General features: G+C 44.9%; 1 protein-coding gene across 1 annotated transcript in view; it reads right to left on the minus strand.

Annotated features, from left to right (window-relative positions):
* The window catches only part of LOC119461019 (uncharacterized), a 53,826-nt gene that overhangs the window by 14,315 nt on the left and 21,898 nt on the right, over window positions 1-17,613 (minus strand). Inside the window, exons 2-3 of the mRNA XM_037722192.2 lie at window positions 3,920-4,091; window positions 2,738-2,917 (exon numbers count right to left, since the gene is read on the minus strand). Coding sequence (XP_037578120.1) covers window positions 2,738-2,917; window positions 3,920-4,082 — 343 coding nt within the window. The 5' untranslated portion in view covers window positions 4,083-4,091. The remainder of the gene's footprint in view (window positions 1-2,737; window positions 2,918-3,919; window positions 4,092-17,613) is intronic.

The raw sequence follows: 17,613 nt of genomic DNA on the forward strand, positions 1-17,613 counted from the left end.
TTTGGTTGGAGCACACTCTAAGCCACAGACTGTCTGCATGCTGTATTTATAATTATTTGCTTATTTTTTACGTTTCTATAGTAGGCACTGCAGTACGTTTCTGGTGGTCGTTGCAGAGTACTGCACTGTGGCTGACGCCAAGCTTCTGGGCTGAATTATTTACATGGCCCTTAACGATGGTTCAAATGCTACCAACGAAGCTGCATATTCAAGGGTGACGCAAAACAGCTCTGGCGAAAAAAGAAATGCTGCTCATCACGAAAGCGGTGACTTAGAATTTCCACTATGCTTTCTCATTAGAATACTACGCAAGCAGTAACTCAATTTAACTACATCATAGCGGAAGACGAACCACACTGATTATACCTGGTGTTCTAAATTAAGCTTTACTGGATTTTTAAAGATCGCCGGTGGCAGGTAGCATAATTCTTATTGTTGAGCTGGGGTTATTCGAAGAGGCGGACATAGTAGCACGAGAAATCGAAACACATATTAGACTAATTAACAAAAATTCACTTATAACTTCTTAGTTAATTATTTTACGACACCTATTGCTATTTACGAATTGTAGCCGGTGAGTTTGCAAGACGCATCTAATTAAAATGAATTGAACAGCCCTGTATATTAGCAGGACTCTACAGAACGCCATGATTGGCAGACACTGTGTAGTCGAGAGCAATGTGACATCAAAAGGTAACTGCAAACTCCAATCTCTTTTCTATTACCTTTTATTCCTCTTGCCCCTTTCTCTAGCACAGGGTAGCCAGCCGGTCTGAGAACTGGCTAACCTCCCTGTCTATCCGTCTATTCCTCCTTCCTTCCTTCCAATAACATGTAATATGTTGCCTTACGTGTAACAGTCGACAGAAGAAGAAGCGTGATGTTCGACTCATAAGAAAGCCTGAAATACATAGTGAATCACCTTCGACGTTTGAGAACACCTGCCAACGGCAGACAAGTGCCCAGGATTCTGACGTCAGAATTGACACCTATCCAAAATAAGACAAACACCTAAACCATTTAAGACAACTTAAGTATTTAAAGAGTTTATATAAAATGCACTCAAGATCTCTGATCAGTCTTTCATGACTGTTTTCGTGACTAGGGCTGGGAGTGGTCTTTACGAAGTCACTTGCTTTTCGGGATTGGAAAAGCCAGCGACGCAACGTCAGACTTGGGTGGTCGCTGGTCGCGAGGAGAGCCTTGAACTCAATATGTGTGGCAGTCGTCGCTACATCGAAAAGAGACAATATCTCATGACTACGCTAGCTCGCTTTGATAACATGCTGTAATCAGAGCAAGCCATCTTGAAATGCCGACCTCAGTCACCGAGACATAGAACGATGAACACGTTGCTACAATACTTAAGGATAACAAAGCTGCGAAAACGGCTTTAACCTTAACTGGAATTCATTGAGCTGCGCGTGATAAAGCGCTGTGGGAATGTGCGGTGATAGTTATCGGGTGTCATTGTGTGTCTGTGCCCTCACACTCTTTCTTATCTTTCTTATTGTAAAAAAGATACTTTCTTATCTTTTTACCTCTCCTGTCCCTCAGTGTAGAGCAGCGAACCAGATTTTATTTCAGGTTAACCTCCCTGCCTTTCTCCTTTCCTTTGCTATCTCTCTCTCTCTATACATTGATACAAGCAGCATAGTAATGTACCTATAATTAAAGATCCCGCTATCGGCGAAGCTGCGAACGGAGTACGGTAATTATGTAGAAGCAGTTTGGGCTTCAATGTGGCGTCGTCAGAGCGGCTGCGCAGAAGCTTTTGGGGAGCTTTATCAACTTAGTTGCATTTGATTGAATCGAATCTTGTCTAGCGAAAGCGAACCCAAACGGATTAACTGAAGGCGTCAAACATTCATCACTCTAGGTCGCACATTGTTTTGTTTTTCCCGATGGTCTGAGCGAATGGTTTGCAATCAGCTGCATCTAAATTCTTCAAAGGTCTGAAGCAAAAAGAATAAAACCTCCACAACTCAGTGGCCTCTCCTTCTCCTCCGGAAAATATAAAGAAAAGAAAGACGTGTTTATCTCATCGTGCAGACGTCACAGTGAATTTACTGTCATTTGCAAGCCAAATGAAATGCTTAGCGCATAAAGTCGGAAATAGAAAATATGTTAGCCACTGCGTACGTTTCAAGACCAACAATATCACAGGCCGAGCTTCTTGCATGCGTTCCTTTAATAATATCACTCTTGAACCTAACATGACCCTATATTTGAAACTCGCGACACGAACGCGAACATGTGCTGATGCGTCGACTACGGCGGGCGAAGTTGTGACGTCACAAATTGGAGAAACCACACAGTAAGAAATTATAAAGAAATTAATCGCGACTAAATTGAGCAAACCACCAAAAAAATGTAGCAGAGCGCCCTTTTATGTGAAGCTTATGGTTCACTGAATATCTCGTTTCGCCGAGGACATGAATCCCACGTTACACTTCGAAACATACGCTCCTTTTTTTCTGATAGCATCCGTGCATGATATAAAAATAACACGCTGACAAAATATTGAGAGGGCAAGCTATCAGCACAAGAGTGAACTATTGGGCAAAACATTGACGCCGATAAGTGAAGGGCGCTGCACACAGTAACAAAACGATAAAATAGCCCGAATGAATTTGAATTTACGTTTAGAAAACAAGATTTCATCAGCGAAGACAGGACGACTCAGTTCTTTCGGTTTCCCATATTTTGCGTTTCTAGATTATTTTTACAAACACACCTGCTTTTTCTTGAGCTTGCTGTTGGTGCGTGGTGTTCTTGTCCGGCTTGGTCCCTGAACCTTCCTTGTTGGCATGCGCAGAGGAAGACTTTCTTTCGGGAAACACGATCAGATCGTCAACCATTCCTGCAGGTTTGTTTTGCTGGTTTCCGAACATGATGTCCTCCTGGGAACGCTTGTCTGCTTCGTCATGCAAGAAACCATGGGGAGAAAGCATTTTACTCAATGAATACAAAGCTGTAAATACATGCTTTCGTTTAACATAAATTAAATTCTATCGTGCATATGAATATTCCATTAGCAAATTCATTAGCGACCAATTGCCAGATCGGGATTCAGCTAATTAGAGTGTAGTCATAAGCCAGTTATGTGGAAAAAAAATCATGCCAAAAATATTGTCCTGCATCAGGCACAAGCTGAGTGAATCAACGAATAAATTTAAAAAGTAACAAAAGAAAACACTGTCACTGGTTGGTGTATTCGAGGCAAGAGTCTTGTGCGTGTTCCATAATGGCGGATGGGTTTTAGTAAGCTTCATCGCAATGCAGATGTGTATTGCGGTGAGATTATTTAGCATGCAAAAGTAAAAATAATACAGGCAAACGGAGGCCTCAGGAGAGCACTGGAGATTATAATAAAGCGGGCGGCACACAATCTTCAGGGCGCCGAAGGGACAGCAAGTGGATCAAAGCTGGAACCAGGTTGGTCCGGGGGTTGGTGCCACCCCCGCCGGAGCGTACCGGAGGGTGTTCACATGCAAGATCTTATACACCACCTACCCTGTGCGACCCCGGCGAGCACTCAACCCACGGACCAATCCAGGTTCCAACATTGGGGTGTTCCCGTTTGGCCCGTTAATGTCCAGGAGGCACCGCCAAAGCATACTAAATAATGTCGACGTTGTTTACGCTCAGTACTTGCGCAAATTCTCAATTTTATCAAACGCAACACATTAAGTATACTTCGTCGCTAACACAGTTGTATTGCAATGAAGCCATTACAAAACACATATTACTTTTTTTTTTTTTTTCTGAGGCCTGAAGTTCCAAGTGAAAACGCGAGCATCAGAGGTTCTTTCTTGCTTCCTCAGAGGCCAACGTTTATAATCGTGAGTGCCTTGTTTTTATTTAACAAGTTTCGATATCGACAAAAGAGTAATCAATGGGACAGTCAAGAACTTGCCGGCGTCCGATGGTTCCTGCTGTTGCTGCTGCTGCTGTCCGTGAGCGTCGTGGTGCTGAGCGTGGCTTCCCGCTGTGCCACCCATTGTGGTGGGCAGCCCCAGGGCCTCCTTCACCAGGAGGCAGCAGGCGCCCACCAAAAGAAGCTGAGTGACGCCCATCATGCCACCCTGCTGCATCCACCAGGGATGGCACCCGGAACATGCGGGAACAGGGAGATAATGAACATTATTATAGAGAGATCGCTCAGTTGCCTAAGTAAGGAGCTGGACTCCATGGGTCACGTTCATAAGAATATGCAAAATTTATTTTGTGTCTCGCGCAACTCACACATATTCAAAGAGCGATGGTTATACGTGTGCTTCTAATGTATAGGGCTGCTATGCACGCGTTTAATTATCGTAGATTGACATTTGACGTGAGAATATTGCCTGAAGCCATAATAAAAGCACCGACATTGGCTGCCGCATCGCTATGGGAAGCCTCGAAATCAGGCTGAGGCGTGTTTCGAAAAGAAGACCATTTAAGCAAATAACAATACGTAATTTTTCAAAGCACGACGATGATACAATACCACCAGTATTACACAATGCCCGGAACTGTGCACTATGTACCTCGTCGAGCAATACTAAAGGGAACACTCAATTTTTTTTTATTAGCCCGTAGTGGGTAAACACAGATGCCCGGCATGAAAGCGCTCAACAAGATCAACTCTCGAACGAGAAAGCTACTTGTCAACCATACTCGCATTAGATTAGAATCTACATACCACAAGTATTCGGTGCTTAAAAACAAACACGGTGTTCTTTCTTATATTTCTTACAAATGTACATGACTGAAGTTAGTCCATAGAAATGATCGAGTTCATGTGCTGTACTCTTTATATTTTTGCTAAAGCGAGACAAACGGTTCACAAGACGGTGGAGGCTGGAAGTGATAAACAGTAAGCTCCAGCTTACTCCAGCTTAAAGCTTTCCTTGCTCACCCTTGATTCATCACCATGCGTTGCGAGTTAGACCAACAGCAAAGAACAGGAACGGTGACAGATTAACAAGTAGTTTAAACATACTTACACGCACAGATACATAATGTTGAGAGGCTGTCATTCGTGATTATCGGAGAGTCATGCAGCAGAAGAATATGAAGAATGATCATCTGAAAATCGGGGCCTTTCGACAGGCGCTATCCCCTATGGAATGTCGTAAAGGCAGGTTTTCCTATGCCGGAAGGCCTGCCAAGTAAACAAAGTTCCATAGCTGCAGGTTTCAACACGATGGTGTTTTTGCGCAAATACGCTAGTACAAATCGCCGTTCAGTCGGTAAAATCTATACTGGCTCTAAACTGCACTCCCGCTCACATAAATTAAAATCGCTCCTCTGCACCCATCGTCATCCCCCCAATATTCTCGGCAATACACACCATGCACAAACCTGAGTGGGCTATCACTTTAAATGTCATTGAATGAAAATAAATGCCACTAAGTTCGTTCACTTCCTGTAGCATCAGCTATCGAGAAGAGCAGTAAACCAGCGAAGGACATTGGTGCTTTCAAACAGAATATGTTTTAGCGTTAGCATAGCGGCCAACTACGAGTAACATGCAATGAAAATGCGTTTCGGTAGACTACTGAACTCTTTCCACGGTAATAAAAACGCGCCGTGGGGGCCCTTCATTCTTCCAAGGAATCCGCGTTGATCGTTCTAATAAATCTGCCCCCAGCTCGGATCTTAATTCTTGCTCGTGGTGATAACCAAGCCATGAATAGCAAGACCGAGTAGAAGCCCAGTCGTCGCTCTTAAGTGCGTGGAAATTGGATTTCCAGCGATAAATCTCGAGCCACCATACTGAGTACGCGCGAACTGCTTACAATAAAATAAAACCCAAAAGCACTTATGTTTCCGTCATTGTCAGGACCCCAAGGAAGCGTGCACCACGACTGTAGGCAGCGGACATGGAGCATCTCTACGCCATTGAAAAACGTCGTTACCCTCTTCAATCTTTTTTCCTGAAGCACAGTTTTATTTATTTAAGCCATTTACGGCCCACTCGCTGTCTAGGCGCCGCGCGTCCTCATTGTTGAGATCGGGATTAAGGCTGCGTTTAACGCCCCGTTAAACAGAACCATGAAGCGTTCAAGTCCACCATGCGAGATGTTTTCTTAGGCAGCGGAGCAATGGTTCGTTTACTTAGGCGCGCGGGTTTTTGTTTTGCTGCGTGTATTTTCTTATGTTGTATTCATCTGGAAAAGGCAAACTGCGAGCGAGTCCGAAGCTTCGTTGAGTTCAAGGGCTGCTAAAATTTCATCCAGCCTATTTTAGCGACCCTGATCTTGACATATTGAATAGATTGATATTGGCAAAAGCTTTTCCATGACGACTCCCTAGTGGAAGCAACGTACTTTTTTTTTTTTACTTCTCTATCTTCTTCGACGACGCGGACTAAAGGATTCGGGAGAATAAAGGTCACGTGTTACCCTTTGTGTCTTTGACCTTTTAGTTCGGTTTGTCCAGTTTGGAAAAGGCGGCGGATCAGTGAACCCTCTATGGCGTTTACTGAGGATTTAATGGCTTTGCTTATCCTAAGGAACGATTGCACTGAGGGCGCTGACCACATAGTTGCGAAATCATTTTTCCTTTTCGATGTTTACGCCGTTTCAAAGCTTTTTCCGTGCGAGAACGCAAATAATCCTATGTCAAACTTTGCAAAAGAAAGCCGTTTGCACTAACACTTGAGACACTCGAGGTTTTATAGTTTTATTTTAAGTGCTTTATCAGAACATTTGCTACAGTGTGTTTTCGTTTTCATTTCATTCAATAAACATCCACAAACGAACAGCAGTAAGAAGCGCCGAAGAGTAAACGGAGAAGAGAGAATAACTCGTTGCATAACAATGGTCCAGATTGCGTTGCAGTCTAAGAATCAAACGTTGCCTCGAACCACCGCATGAGTTGCTCATGTCGGTTATGTCAACGGTGAATACTGTTGACATAGTCTCGGCAATCATCTCGAAAGATTACATCTTGTAGCTTCGCTCTTTTTCCAAGATCTCCTTGTTCTTCCATATTTACTTGGCATTATTGATCACCAAAAGCTTTCCATATTTTATCTCTACCCATCGTTTGCATTCACAATCTATTGCTGCTGACAGCGTCAACAAGATAAGGGAGGAGCGAGACAGACGAAAGGGGAAAGGCGGGGAGGTTAACCAGATGGGAAGGTCCGGTTTGCTACCCTACGCTGGGGAAAGAGGTAAGGAAGAGGTAAGGTGACAGCAAAGTAGAGGTAAAGAAAGAAAGGAGCACAGACGCACAATCACAGTCCGTCACTGTCACCGCGTACCGTCACCACACAGCACAGTAGCACGTGCAGCACTATAAGCATCTGTTCCGGCTACAGCCGCTTGTCCAAGTCTGTTCCCTTAAAAACTGCAACAGTGCCCTCGTCGCCCTCCGCTGCGATGGCTTGTGATGTCGGTATTCTAAAATAAGTTCCTCTGGTAGATGTCTTTGGTCAAAGCGCGCTATCGCAATTGCGAGCGATCGTCTCCGTGAATTTACCGAGGACAGTCACAGAGGCGTCGAAGAGTCTCCTCGCTACCACAGTCATCACACGAGGCGTCGTCGGCCCATCCGATTCGGAATTAAAAAGACTTAGTAAAGGCCACTCCTAGACATATTCGACAAAGCAGGGTAGCTTCGTGACGGCATAGTCCAGCTGGGATGCAAAGGCATCGAGAAGAGTCTAGGTGGTGCAGCCGGTTGCTTTGAAAACTTCCTGCGTTCCACGGGGAGAACGTGATATGACGGGTGAGCATTCGAAGTTTTCTAGCGGCATCTATCCTTGATAACGGTATCGGCTCCTCTTCGTTGCCTTGAAGAGCCGACCAAGCAGCGTTAACGGCGTGTTCGTTCCCTATGACGCCGCAGTGACTTGGAAGCCACTGAAATGTCCCGTGGTGTCCTTTCTCAGTCAAGGTATGAATTAGTTCTATAATCTCGAATACAAGTTGTTCGTGTGATCCACACCGCAGGGCTGATAGAAACGACTGCAGTGCTGCCTTCGAGTCAATGAATATTGACCATCTTCGAGGTTGTTCTTGGCTGACGAGACGAAGTGCAGCGCGAAGAGCTGCAAGCTCCGCAGCCGTCGATGTCGTTGGGTGACACGTCTTGAAACTGATGGTGCTGGCTTTCGCTGAGAAAACTACGACTCCAGAGGAACACTGGAGAGTTGCCGATCCATCAGTATAAATATGTACGTGGTCGGCGTACCTATCGTGCAAAAGGAGCAGAGTTAGTTGTTTAAGAGCAGGTGAAGACAGCTCAGATTTTTTTCTGATTCTTGGTACGGTGAGGTGCACTGCAGATCGAGCCAAATACCATGAAGGAATCGATGGCTTAGTTGCGGGGGTGAAGCCTGATGGAAGGCGGGTGTAATAATCCGAAATCGTAGTACAAAATGATGCCTCCGACCTTTCTGACAGTAGTGTTGCCAGATGATGGAAACGGCACTGGCCATATGTGCCTAATGTACACTCTCAACACTTCCACCGCAATGTGTGTTTGAACGTGTTGGTCACGGGCGACTGCAATAGTCGCCACTGTCGATGTGCATTTAGGAAAACCTAGACAAACCATGAGAGCCCGAGCTTGAATAGCCTGTAGAGCACGAAAATTTTTCTGGCAAGTGTTGGTACGTCAAGAAGACCAGAAAAAGAGCCCTGTACAATTCCAACATTACATGCACTGACATTCCCCAAGTCTTTCCGCCCAGAAACTTGAAAAGCTGGGAGATTGCTGTCAGACGCTGTTTCAAGTAGGTCACGTGCGGGCTCCATGAGGGATCTCTATCAATGATTATGCCAAAAAATGTGCGACTCTTCTCATAAGAAATTATCTTGCCATTTATAGAGATGGCATAGGATATCATTGGTTTGTGAGTGAATTCCACCAGTTCACATTTGTCTGAAGAGAGTTCAAGAACTTGGTTGCGGGGGTATATAGCTGTCAGAGTAGCAGCTTTTTGAAGTCTTGCACGTATCTGAGGACGTGGCACACCTGAAGTCCATATACATATGTCGTCTGTGTTCATTGATATCTTGATCGCTGCTGGCAGATGTTCAACGAAACCAATGAGTGCGAGGTTGAATAGGGTGGGGCTTAGTACTCCGCCTTGAGGAACACCTCGGTACGTCTAGTGTCGTGCGGTTTGACCATCGCCGGTACACACAAAGAATCATCTCATAAAAAGGTAAGGTGGTCTAGTTTTTCAATGGATTTCTCAACAAGATAAAGATATATAAAAAGCAATCAACCAAGAGCATTTGTACTTGCTACACCTGTTCAGCGAACTTTCTTGTTTCCAGAAGAGAACGTTGCCTTGAGATGTTTCCTTGTGACGAGAAAAGCAGAACGAAAATCGAAGAAAAAGAAACAAGGACTCCGTTGTATACTATTTTTCAAGCGTTCTTTGTGCATACTGTGAGTGCGGATGGTCCACTCACCTCTCTACAAAGCGCTCGTTTAGCGTATACATCACTCCCCATGCTAATGCTCGACCTCTCGTCGATAAAAAGGCATAAATAAACGCATAAGTGAAAATTGCTTTTCGCTCAAGAAATGATAAGCCTATAGCCCACGAAATGTCGTCGCCAGCCGGGTCCACTCGCCTCTCTTGTAAAGCGCTGGTTACGCGCATACATCGCTCTGTCAAAGTTATCTCATTCGAAAAAGAAAGATCTGCGCAACTCTGGCAGTGACGGGGGATTCACACTGTTTTATTAAAACTGTATAGTGTATCTGCGATAGCTATAGCTAACCGAGGCAAGCTGTTCTCACTTGACTCTCGACTGTCACATGGAAACTTTGTACTTCGCAAATTGTCCGCAATACTTAGGCTTGTTTAAGGTTGGTCACGTACCATATGTGTCCCCATGACCGCCCTGTCAAAAAGCGTAAATATTCCACCCAGAAGAACTTGCTACGAAATTTGCATGTGAGCACCAGCGGCACACATATATACTCTAAGTGCTCGGAAAATCACAGAAGCTATTATCAATTGAAGCTGGCTTTTAGAGAATGGTTTTAGAGAATTTATAAAAAAAAGATTTTCTTTTCCAACAAACCTTACGATCAAACTTTCCACTGAACAAGGCAATTTGTGCGTGTGCGCTAATTACTATTTTACGTAGACTCGCATTTGCGAGTTACCAAGCGCTAGCGGAATGTTGAACTAGGGGGCTATCTGTCTCAATTTCGACCGCTAAACTTATACCACTGAATGCAGAGAAGGAAAAAAAGAAGCATACGCGTTTCTCACAACGCAGGAGGCGAGTCGTCGGTAATTAACTTTTCGCCCACGTTTGTCGGTCGTACACGACTGGCTCCGTGAGTTTGCGGCATAAAAGTGCGCGCAGTAGCCGCTGACCTCCAGTAAATGTCGCCTGCGTAACAAGCCACGGCGGAAGGAAATTAACCGAGCGGGGGCCCATCCTCATTTATGTCACGACCATTCATGTAGAGCCGGTGCTCACATTAGGTGATCTAACCTTGACCTTATTGCTCTCTGCCCTGTGTGCATTGCGGCGTGCTAGCACGAAACGACTGCGACAACCGCTCTGTGCGTTTCATTGTGGGTGACATAAACCCAACTTGCGAGTGTTCCGTGGGATGGCCAGCTTTCAGGATCCATATGTTTGCAAGGACATTGCTTACGGAGATAGCGGTTACGAAAGATTAATGTTACGATTGTTATCACTGTATGGATTTTGAAGCGTTCTTGATAATACTGAATTGAACTTTGGAGTCAAACGTCCTGAATCTGCACAGTAGGTTATGAGCGACTCCGTAGTGGTGGATTATCACCTGGGGTCTTTGCTTTTTTGCGCACGAAACACGGTACACGAAAGATATTGCATTCTGCCCCCCTCGGAAGGTGGTCACCGCCACAGCAGGGAATAAAGCCATCGACGTTGTGCTCAGCAACGCCTTATATCACTAAGGAGGAAATGAAAAATAATTGCAAATAAAAAAAATGTTTTTTCTTTGTGGGTGTGTATAAGACATTAGCGATACATTGTTTAATTGCCTTGCGAGAGCTTCATTCTCCAAGCCTGCGGATTAAGTCCGTGGATCCACAGCTATCACTAATGTAACCTTGTGGAAACATAACGTATCCATTCTAATAATTCCATATTCTGTCCGCATGATCCTTATTAAATTACACAAAATTTGTAGAGAATTCACACTGATTTCGTATGAAATATGCGAGAACCATGCGGAACATACTATAGACACATTCAACTGCCATAGAGGACAGTTCCTTTGACATGCGTTGAAGTTTGGCCTTGTTGGTACGGCGTACTTAAGATTGTTTTAAGCGCATTGACGACGAGGACAAACGAGTGGGCGCACACAAGCGCTCCTTGTGTGCTCATTGTTCACTCGCTTGTCCCTGTCGTCAATGTGCTTAAAACAATTTAAAGTATGAACCTTTCCACTGTCCCTTGGCTTCACCGGAGTACCGGCACCTCCCACTTTATTATAATCTCGGGTGCCTTTCTGAGGCTTTCGTTTTCCGGTATAGTATTTATTTACACATGTTAAATATTCTCACCACCGTATATATCTGTTTTGTGGTGACTTTTGCTAATGTATATCCGCCATTATGGAATGCATATGAGACGCTAGCTGATTTCGCTTCGCCAAAGCGTGGTCGCTGCCTCACCATTGGGCATCACCGGCACCGAAGTCGGACGATGTATCAGTTACTCTTTCTTTGCTCTGATGACAAAGATGCTGGCAGTTTGTTATTGACAGTGATGGCTTCTCAAGGTTACTTTCGACAAATTTTGGAGACTTCGGCAACAAGTATCCAGAATTTGTTTCTGTGGAACACGACGTAACCCAAAAAAATAGATTTACCTATATGCCTCCATGTCTATCGAGGCTTTGATCACTGGTTAGTGGCATGTGAGCTAATAAACGATAATGGGTTAGGTTAGGTTAGGTTAGGTTATCGTTGTTATCATGGTGTCATCGTGGCATTGTCAACGTCATTGTTAGTTTGGTATTAGCAACGACTATTACTTTTTCTTTACTTTTCGTTTCCTTTTTGGTGCCACATGAGGCCTGTTTTTCTTTTCTGATTTTTTTTCCCTCAACTGCTTTTTTTATTGAATACTGTTTGTTTTTGTTTTTTTCTTTAGTTAGTCGTTATGCGGGACGTAGTTTCACTTCCCAGAATTTTCTGGACTATGTTTCGTGTTCACTGCGCTGGTATCACGCTTGCTCACTCTCCACGGGGCTCGACGCTTCCTTTAAAGCGGAAGTGGGCTGTGCGTTTCGCGCTGGAGTGGGCGTACATACATAATGCGTTTACGAAGCGTCGGTTTCATAACCAGCATGATACCGCGAAACGCTGTGCTAAAGAAAGTTCAGCAAACACTATATGATGAAGAAATGCTGAGACGACCTGATTTGGTTTTCCAGGCCCGATAATGAGTCTCTTTGATCTTCAGGGCGCCCGAGCTTTCTTAGCCGCGAACGCAGGCAAAACACAAGTGCATGCATTAGATTAAGTGCCTTTACAGCTAAGGGTCCACGGTTGAAAACAAAGCTGAAACGTTTCTCCCTTTCTTTCTTGCTTTCTTTCTTTCTTTCCTACCTTCTTTCTTTATTTCTTCCTTCCTTTCTTTCTTTTCTTCCTTCTTTCTTTCTTTCTTTCTTTCTTTCTTTCTTTTCTTTTAGTTTTTTCTTCGCGTGATCAATGAGGCACTGATCATGGTGCTGAATGAGGTGATCAATGAAGAGTATACTGACGTGGCTTTCATAGTCATCCTTCCTCTTTCGGTTTTATTTTCCAGGTTAAGCTTTGACTCTTCCGCCTCGATGACAGATTACTCATTTCGTGTGCGAAGACCGACTTGAGAAATGGCGTTCGTCAATGTCAGGGTGCATGATTCTTTCGTCCGCCCTCTCGCCATTTGGTCAACGTTGCGCGGATCAGCGCAAGCATTTCTGTGAGGGGCTGTGAGGGTTCTCCCGAACTGTATCTCGGCACTGAATGCTTATCTGTGTGCATATCCATGCGTATAAATGCTTGAAACACATTTAATAATTTCGTGCCGGACTGCTTCGGATACTACAGCAATTAGGCCACAGCGTCCATATATGAACCAGGCCCCCACAACATCAAGCTATCAGTATCATCCCACCTGAGCCTCGTGACAAGAGAAAAATGAAAGAGAAAATTCTCGTAACCAAAATTATTAACCTTGTCATGCTAGGCATCAAAGCCGATATTCTTAACAACGCACCACTTTGGTGGTCAGTAGTGTACCGCTGCTGGCCATGCTGCTGCTATACATTTTGTTTCAGAAGGATATTATACCGCGCTGCACAAATCCGGAGGCGCATCTCTCGTACACATATAGGTGGTTTTGTTCAGCCAAGTCCAACAGGATATGGTCAGAAGTTGGATGTGGCCGCAATTTGGAAAGGTAATGAAGCTTTGATGAGCGTAATATGGAGCAACATCACAAAGTACATTGAAATTTTGCTACAGCATCTGTAGCTCTGCGAATGAAGTAGGTCGTTAAGGTACTTTAAACGTGCTCAGAAACAAAAGTAACAGGATATGAGTCGGGCTGCGTACCTATGGTACTACTGTGAGAGCATCCAATGGACATCTCCCGCACGGTTTGCTGCGACTGATCAAGTCAGGTATTTAGAAGGTCATTCTTTGTATTCGCGTAGAGATAGCTTTCAAAATAGAAGTGAACTCACTATTAAGGATTCGTTGCCTTAAAACATTAGAGCACTTTCACTCGCGTTAGCAAGAAGCAATAGCTGCCTGTACCTGCTCGCTCCGTGTGCGCATGGTGCAGGTAGAGTGACAAGACAAACATACGATGAGAGGTACACAGAGAACTCTAGTAACACAAACGTGTACGTACGTAGAAACGCGCTCTAGTGAATGCGTAAACACCACGTCGTATATAGGCGTGCTATACCTCCAGGTAGCAGATATTGAACACGGTACGAAAAATCCACATTGGTGTTTACGAACCGGGTGTGCTGTCAACATTAAAAGCGTATAGCGGAAGTGCAAGCAGATATTGGCTTCATCCTAATTACGTCTCTGTCTTTTTTTTTTCTTTTTTACATTGGTATAGAAGCTTTCATTAGGCGGAATGCCTTAGTTTCCTAATATGTATGTATATTTGCAGCTGACGCAAATTTAAAAAAGAAAAAAGAAATCAACATTCTCCTTCAAACCTCTACCAGTTCTCTACCAGCTCAAAGCATCTCCCTTTCCATCACAAATCACTTTCTTGCCACCGCGAATCCGGCTAATTATTGACGAATAACCAAGCTGCCCGTCGGAAGCATCGGTAGACTTGTGTTATAGAAGCCGATTTGCATATCGTGGGGCGCAGGAAATTGAATGAGTGCCGCCGGTGAGGAACGTACAGTATCCGACTCTGCGGTCGTTCACGACGCGCCAAATCAATCGATCAAGGAGGAAGGAAGGGGAAATGAGAACGCCCACCCCGGCGCACATTAAAATTCACGCGAACATTACTTTTTGTTTGCAGCACAGCGATCAATAATACCTCCCGCGGGAGTGATCCAACGCCGGAGAACCTGAATAGGCGGATTGTTTCTTTGAAAAGAATGGGTTCAAAGGGTGTGATTTTTCATCCCAAGCCCCAGGTGCCTGTGAAAGTGCGTTATTGTAGCGTTCCCACCCCGATTCTTGCTACGTATTGTTGGTCGACGCTGAGATTTTCCACAGGCGGTCGTAAATTCATTGTGCTCCAAAATATCACTTTCTTTTTAAAGTGAATATAGTTTTTATCAAACTTATCGGAAAAAGCGTTCTCTGCCCAAACGCGTCCCCGTAGACTTGTTCTCCTCAACGTCCAGCTCCAAACAAATTTTGGCACCTCTGCCGTTTTGAATATGGCACGATTCTTCCGCCTTCATTTAACGAAGAGAAAATAATTCGGAGGTTTTGTTCTCCCTGCGTGCGAAATAATGTACTGGACATATAAGGGCTGATAAGCTTCTTTTTATTCATTCTCTTTCAGGTGCCTTGATCAAGTTCTGTTGAAACCACCACACACAGTCATACACATCGCACGGGTACGTGTCCGAACTCGCATTGCCAGATACGACGGTCTAACACAGCGACTGCTTTGACACACGCTTAAAATGAATGGTACAAGAGTGCCATTCGTTTTGTCAAAATGCAAACTTGGCGAGATGGCGAGCGTTCATTATTGCGAAAGGCGCGAACGGACAGAGACGAGTGAACAACACAGGACGAGCGCTTACTAACAAATTGATAATGTTTAGTTGAAACTGACATATATTGTCACAGGTGGACTGTGTCAGAAAGGAGAGGAAGACGAAGAATAAAAGCTAGTGTTCAAGAGACCATGTTCTGCGTCCACAACCTCATGCACACGTCACGTATATCAAGGCTTCGATGCGTGCACATGTCAAGTGACAGCTAGCCCTTGAGCACACGGGCAGGGCGAGATTCTGAGACCGAAATTTACCTGCGATCGCCACGTGTCAGGCCTAAAAAATATTTTAATCCTCGGGGCTCCAGAAATCTACCGTTGGGAAGTAGATTCCTTGAGGCCTGACATGGTGCAATCGCTGGTAAATTTCGGTCTCGTAATCTTGCCTTGTCCGCGTGCTGATGGGCTGTCACGTGACATGCGCACGCATCGAAGCCCTGATATATATGCTAGTTTTGAATAGAAACGTTTCAGTTAGTAAGCCCTCGTCCCGTGTTCTTCACTTGTCTCTGTCCGTTCGCGCTTCTCGCAATAATGAACATTCATTTTGGATCACCCTGTTATAGCATCGACGTACGACCTGTAATGGATGACTGCAGGCAAAACACGCTTGTTGAAAGTGTGTTCGTTGCACTCGGTAGTGAACTCGGACCGGCACATGTGCTTCAAGTAAACGCGCCAGTAACGCTGCACGGTATCCATTACTCCTTGTGGCCTGTCTTCACTGTGACAAACACAAAGGCGAAAGGCCGCTGCCGTTCGTGTTTAACCGCCGCAATGTCATTGGCTTGTTGGAAACATGTCTTCCTGTCATGTATACTTCGTTCATTTGTCCTTTTTTATTTTTCACGGCGAGCAGCCGTTATGGTTGCAAAAAGAAAGGAAGTGAGAGAACAATTTAACAATACAAGTACCATTTACTGTTTGCAAAAAAAAAAAGAAGAAGAAGAAGCTGGCTCTGGCATTGTGGTTAGAGTGATGAGCTTGAAATAAAGTGATCATCTCTTCAATTCCGTATGTACCTGCTCGCGTACTTGATCGGGACATTTGCAGTGGCAGCGATATCACCATCAGCTGTCGAAAAGGGGTTTCCTGCATCGTGAAAACTCAAACGCCGGTGGGAATTCCGCCAGTTGCACCCTGACTAAGCGTAACCAATCTAACTGCACCCCAAGGTGGGCGCGAGGCTATCTGCCACGCGTTTCTGTGTTCGTTTTCATACTGCTCACGATATTGCAAGGGCCATCAAATCATTAAAGGTGCTATGGTGATAGCGCGGGCAACGCAAGTAAAATAGGAGCCAAGCAAGAGACGTCTTTGGCATAATCGTAACTTCAGCGCATAGAAGCGAATGTCGTGTAAAAGAGCACCAACGCGAAAGAAAAGGCGCTCCCCCTGCGGAGAATAACGCTATCAAGACAGGAGCGCATCGATCCGGGTAATGCACGCCGGCACTGCATCTTCGGGCCACCATCTATTGTGGCGTGGATAGCGCTTCTTCTTTTGTCTGCAATACAGACGACTCACAAAGAACGGTGATGTCTGTTCGCTGCTTCCTAGAGAGAGAGAAATAGAAGAGAGAGACAGGATGCATAGAAAGGCAGGGATGGTCATCCATCTAACCCTTCCCCCCGTGCAGGGTAGCCATCCAGAACTGCCTCTGGATGGCTACCCTGCACGGGGGGAAGGGTTGGATGGATGAAACAGAAAAGAGTGGAAGGTGGGAGAGAGAGAGAGAGAGAGAGAGAGACAAGCCCAAACAAACCGTGCACACTATAGATTAGTAGTGGGCCGCGTTCTTAAGATCTCTTATGAACGCCCGTAGACCACAGAAACCTTAGTAGCACGAATAAAGCCTTCAGCGCGGAGTTTCTTTCGTAGCACGGGCCTATAAATTTTAGTTCTGATAGCGGAAGATTGTTAAATTTGTCCAGCACCCTGCACATCACTTGCCTCTTGGCGCTATAGCGCGGGCACGCACAGATTAGTGAGTGTGAGCGTCTCATCACAGCTGCAGGTGTCGCATGAGGAGTTGTTGGCCATTTTTCTTTCCTACATTTCCCGTACATTTTTCTCGCACATTCATACAGCTGTACATGTTTCTCGCATGGTTTCGGCGCTCAAGGCCTTAAGGGCTCTGCTCAAGTTCTTATGGGCTCGTGAATTGTGCGACCGACTTTGAACGTTATAGCATGTATCATCACGTTATTGTGTGAATGTTTCTCATTTTGTTTTTAGTATTTGTTTCTTCTGTCTCATTTTATTGCCTTTACCCCTTTCCCCAGCACACGGTAGCCCGCCGGTACTTACACTGGCTATAACCTCCCTGTCTTTCATTCCCTTTCTGTCTCTCTCTCTTCCCACACCACTAGTCAGCAGCGTA

This window comes from Dermacentor silvarum, chromosome 8, assembly GCF_013339745.2.
Source record: "Dermacentor silvarum isolate Dsil-2018 chromosome 8, BIME_Dsil_1.4, whole genome shotgun sequence".
Classification (NCBI taxonomy): Eukaryota; Metazoa; Arthropoda; class Arachnida; order Ixodida; family Ixodidae; genus Dermacentor; species Dermacentor silvarum.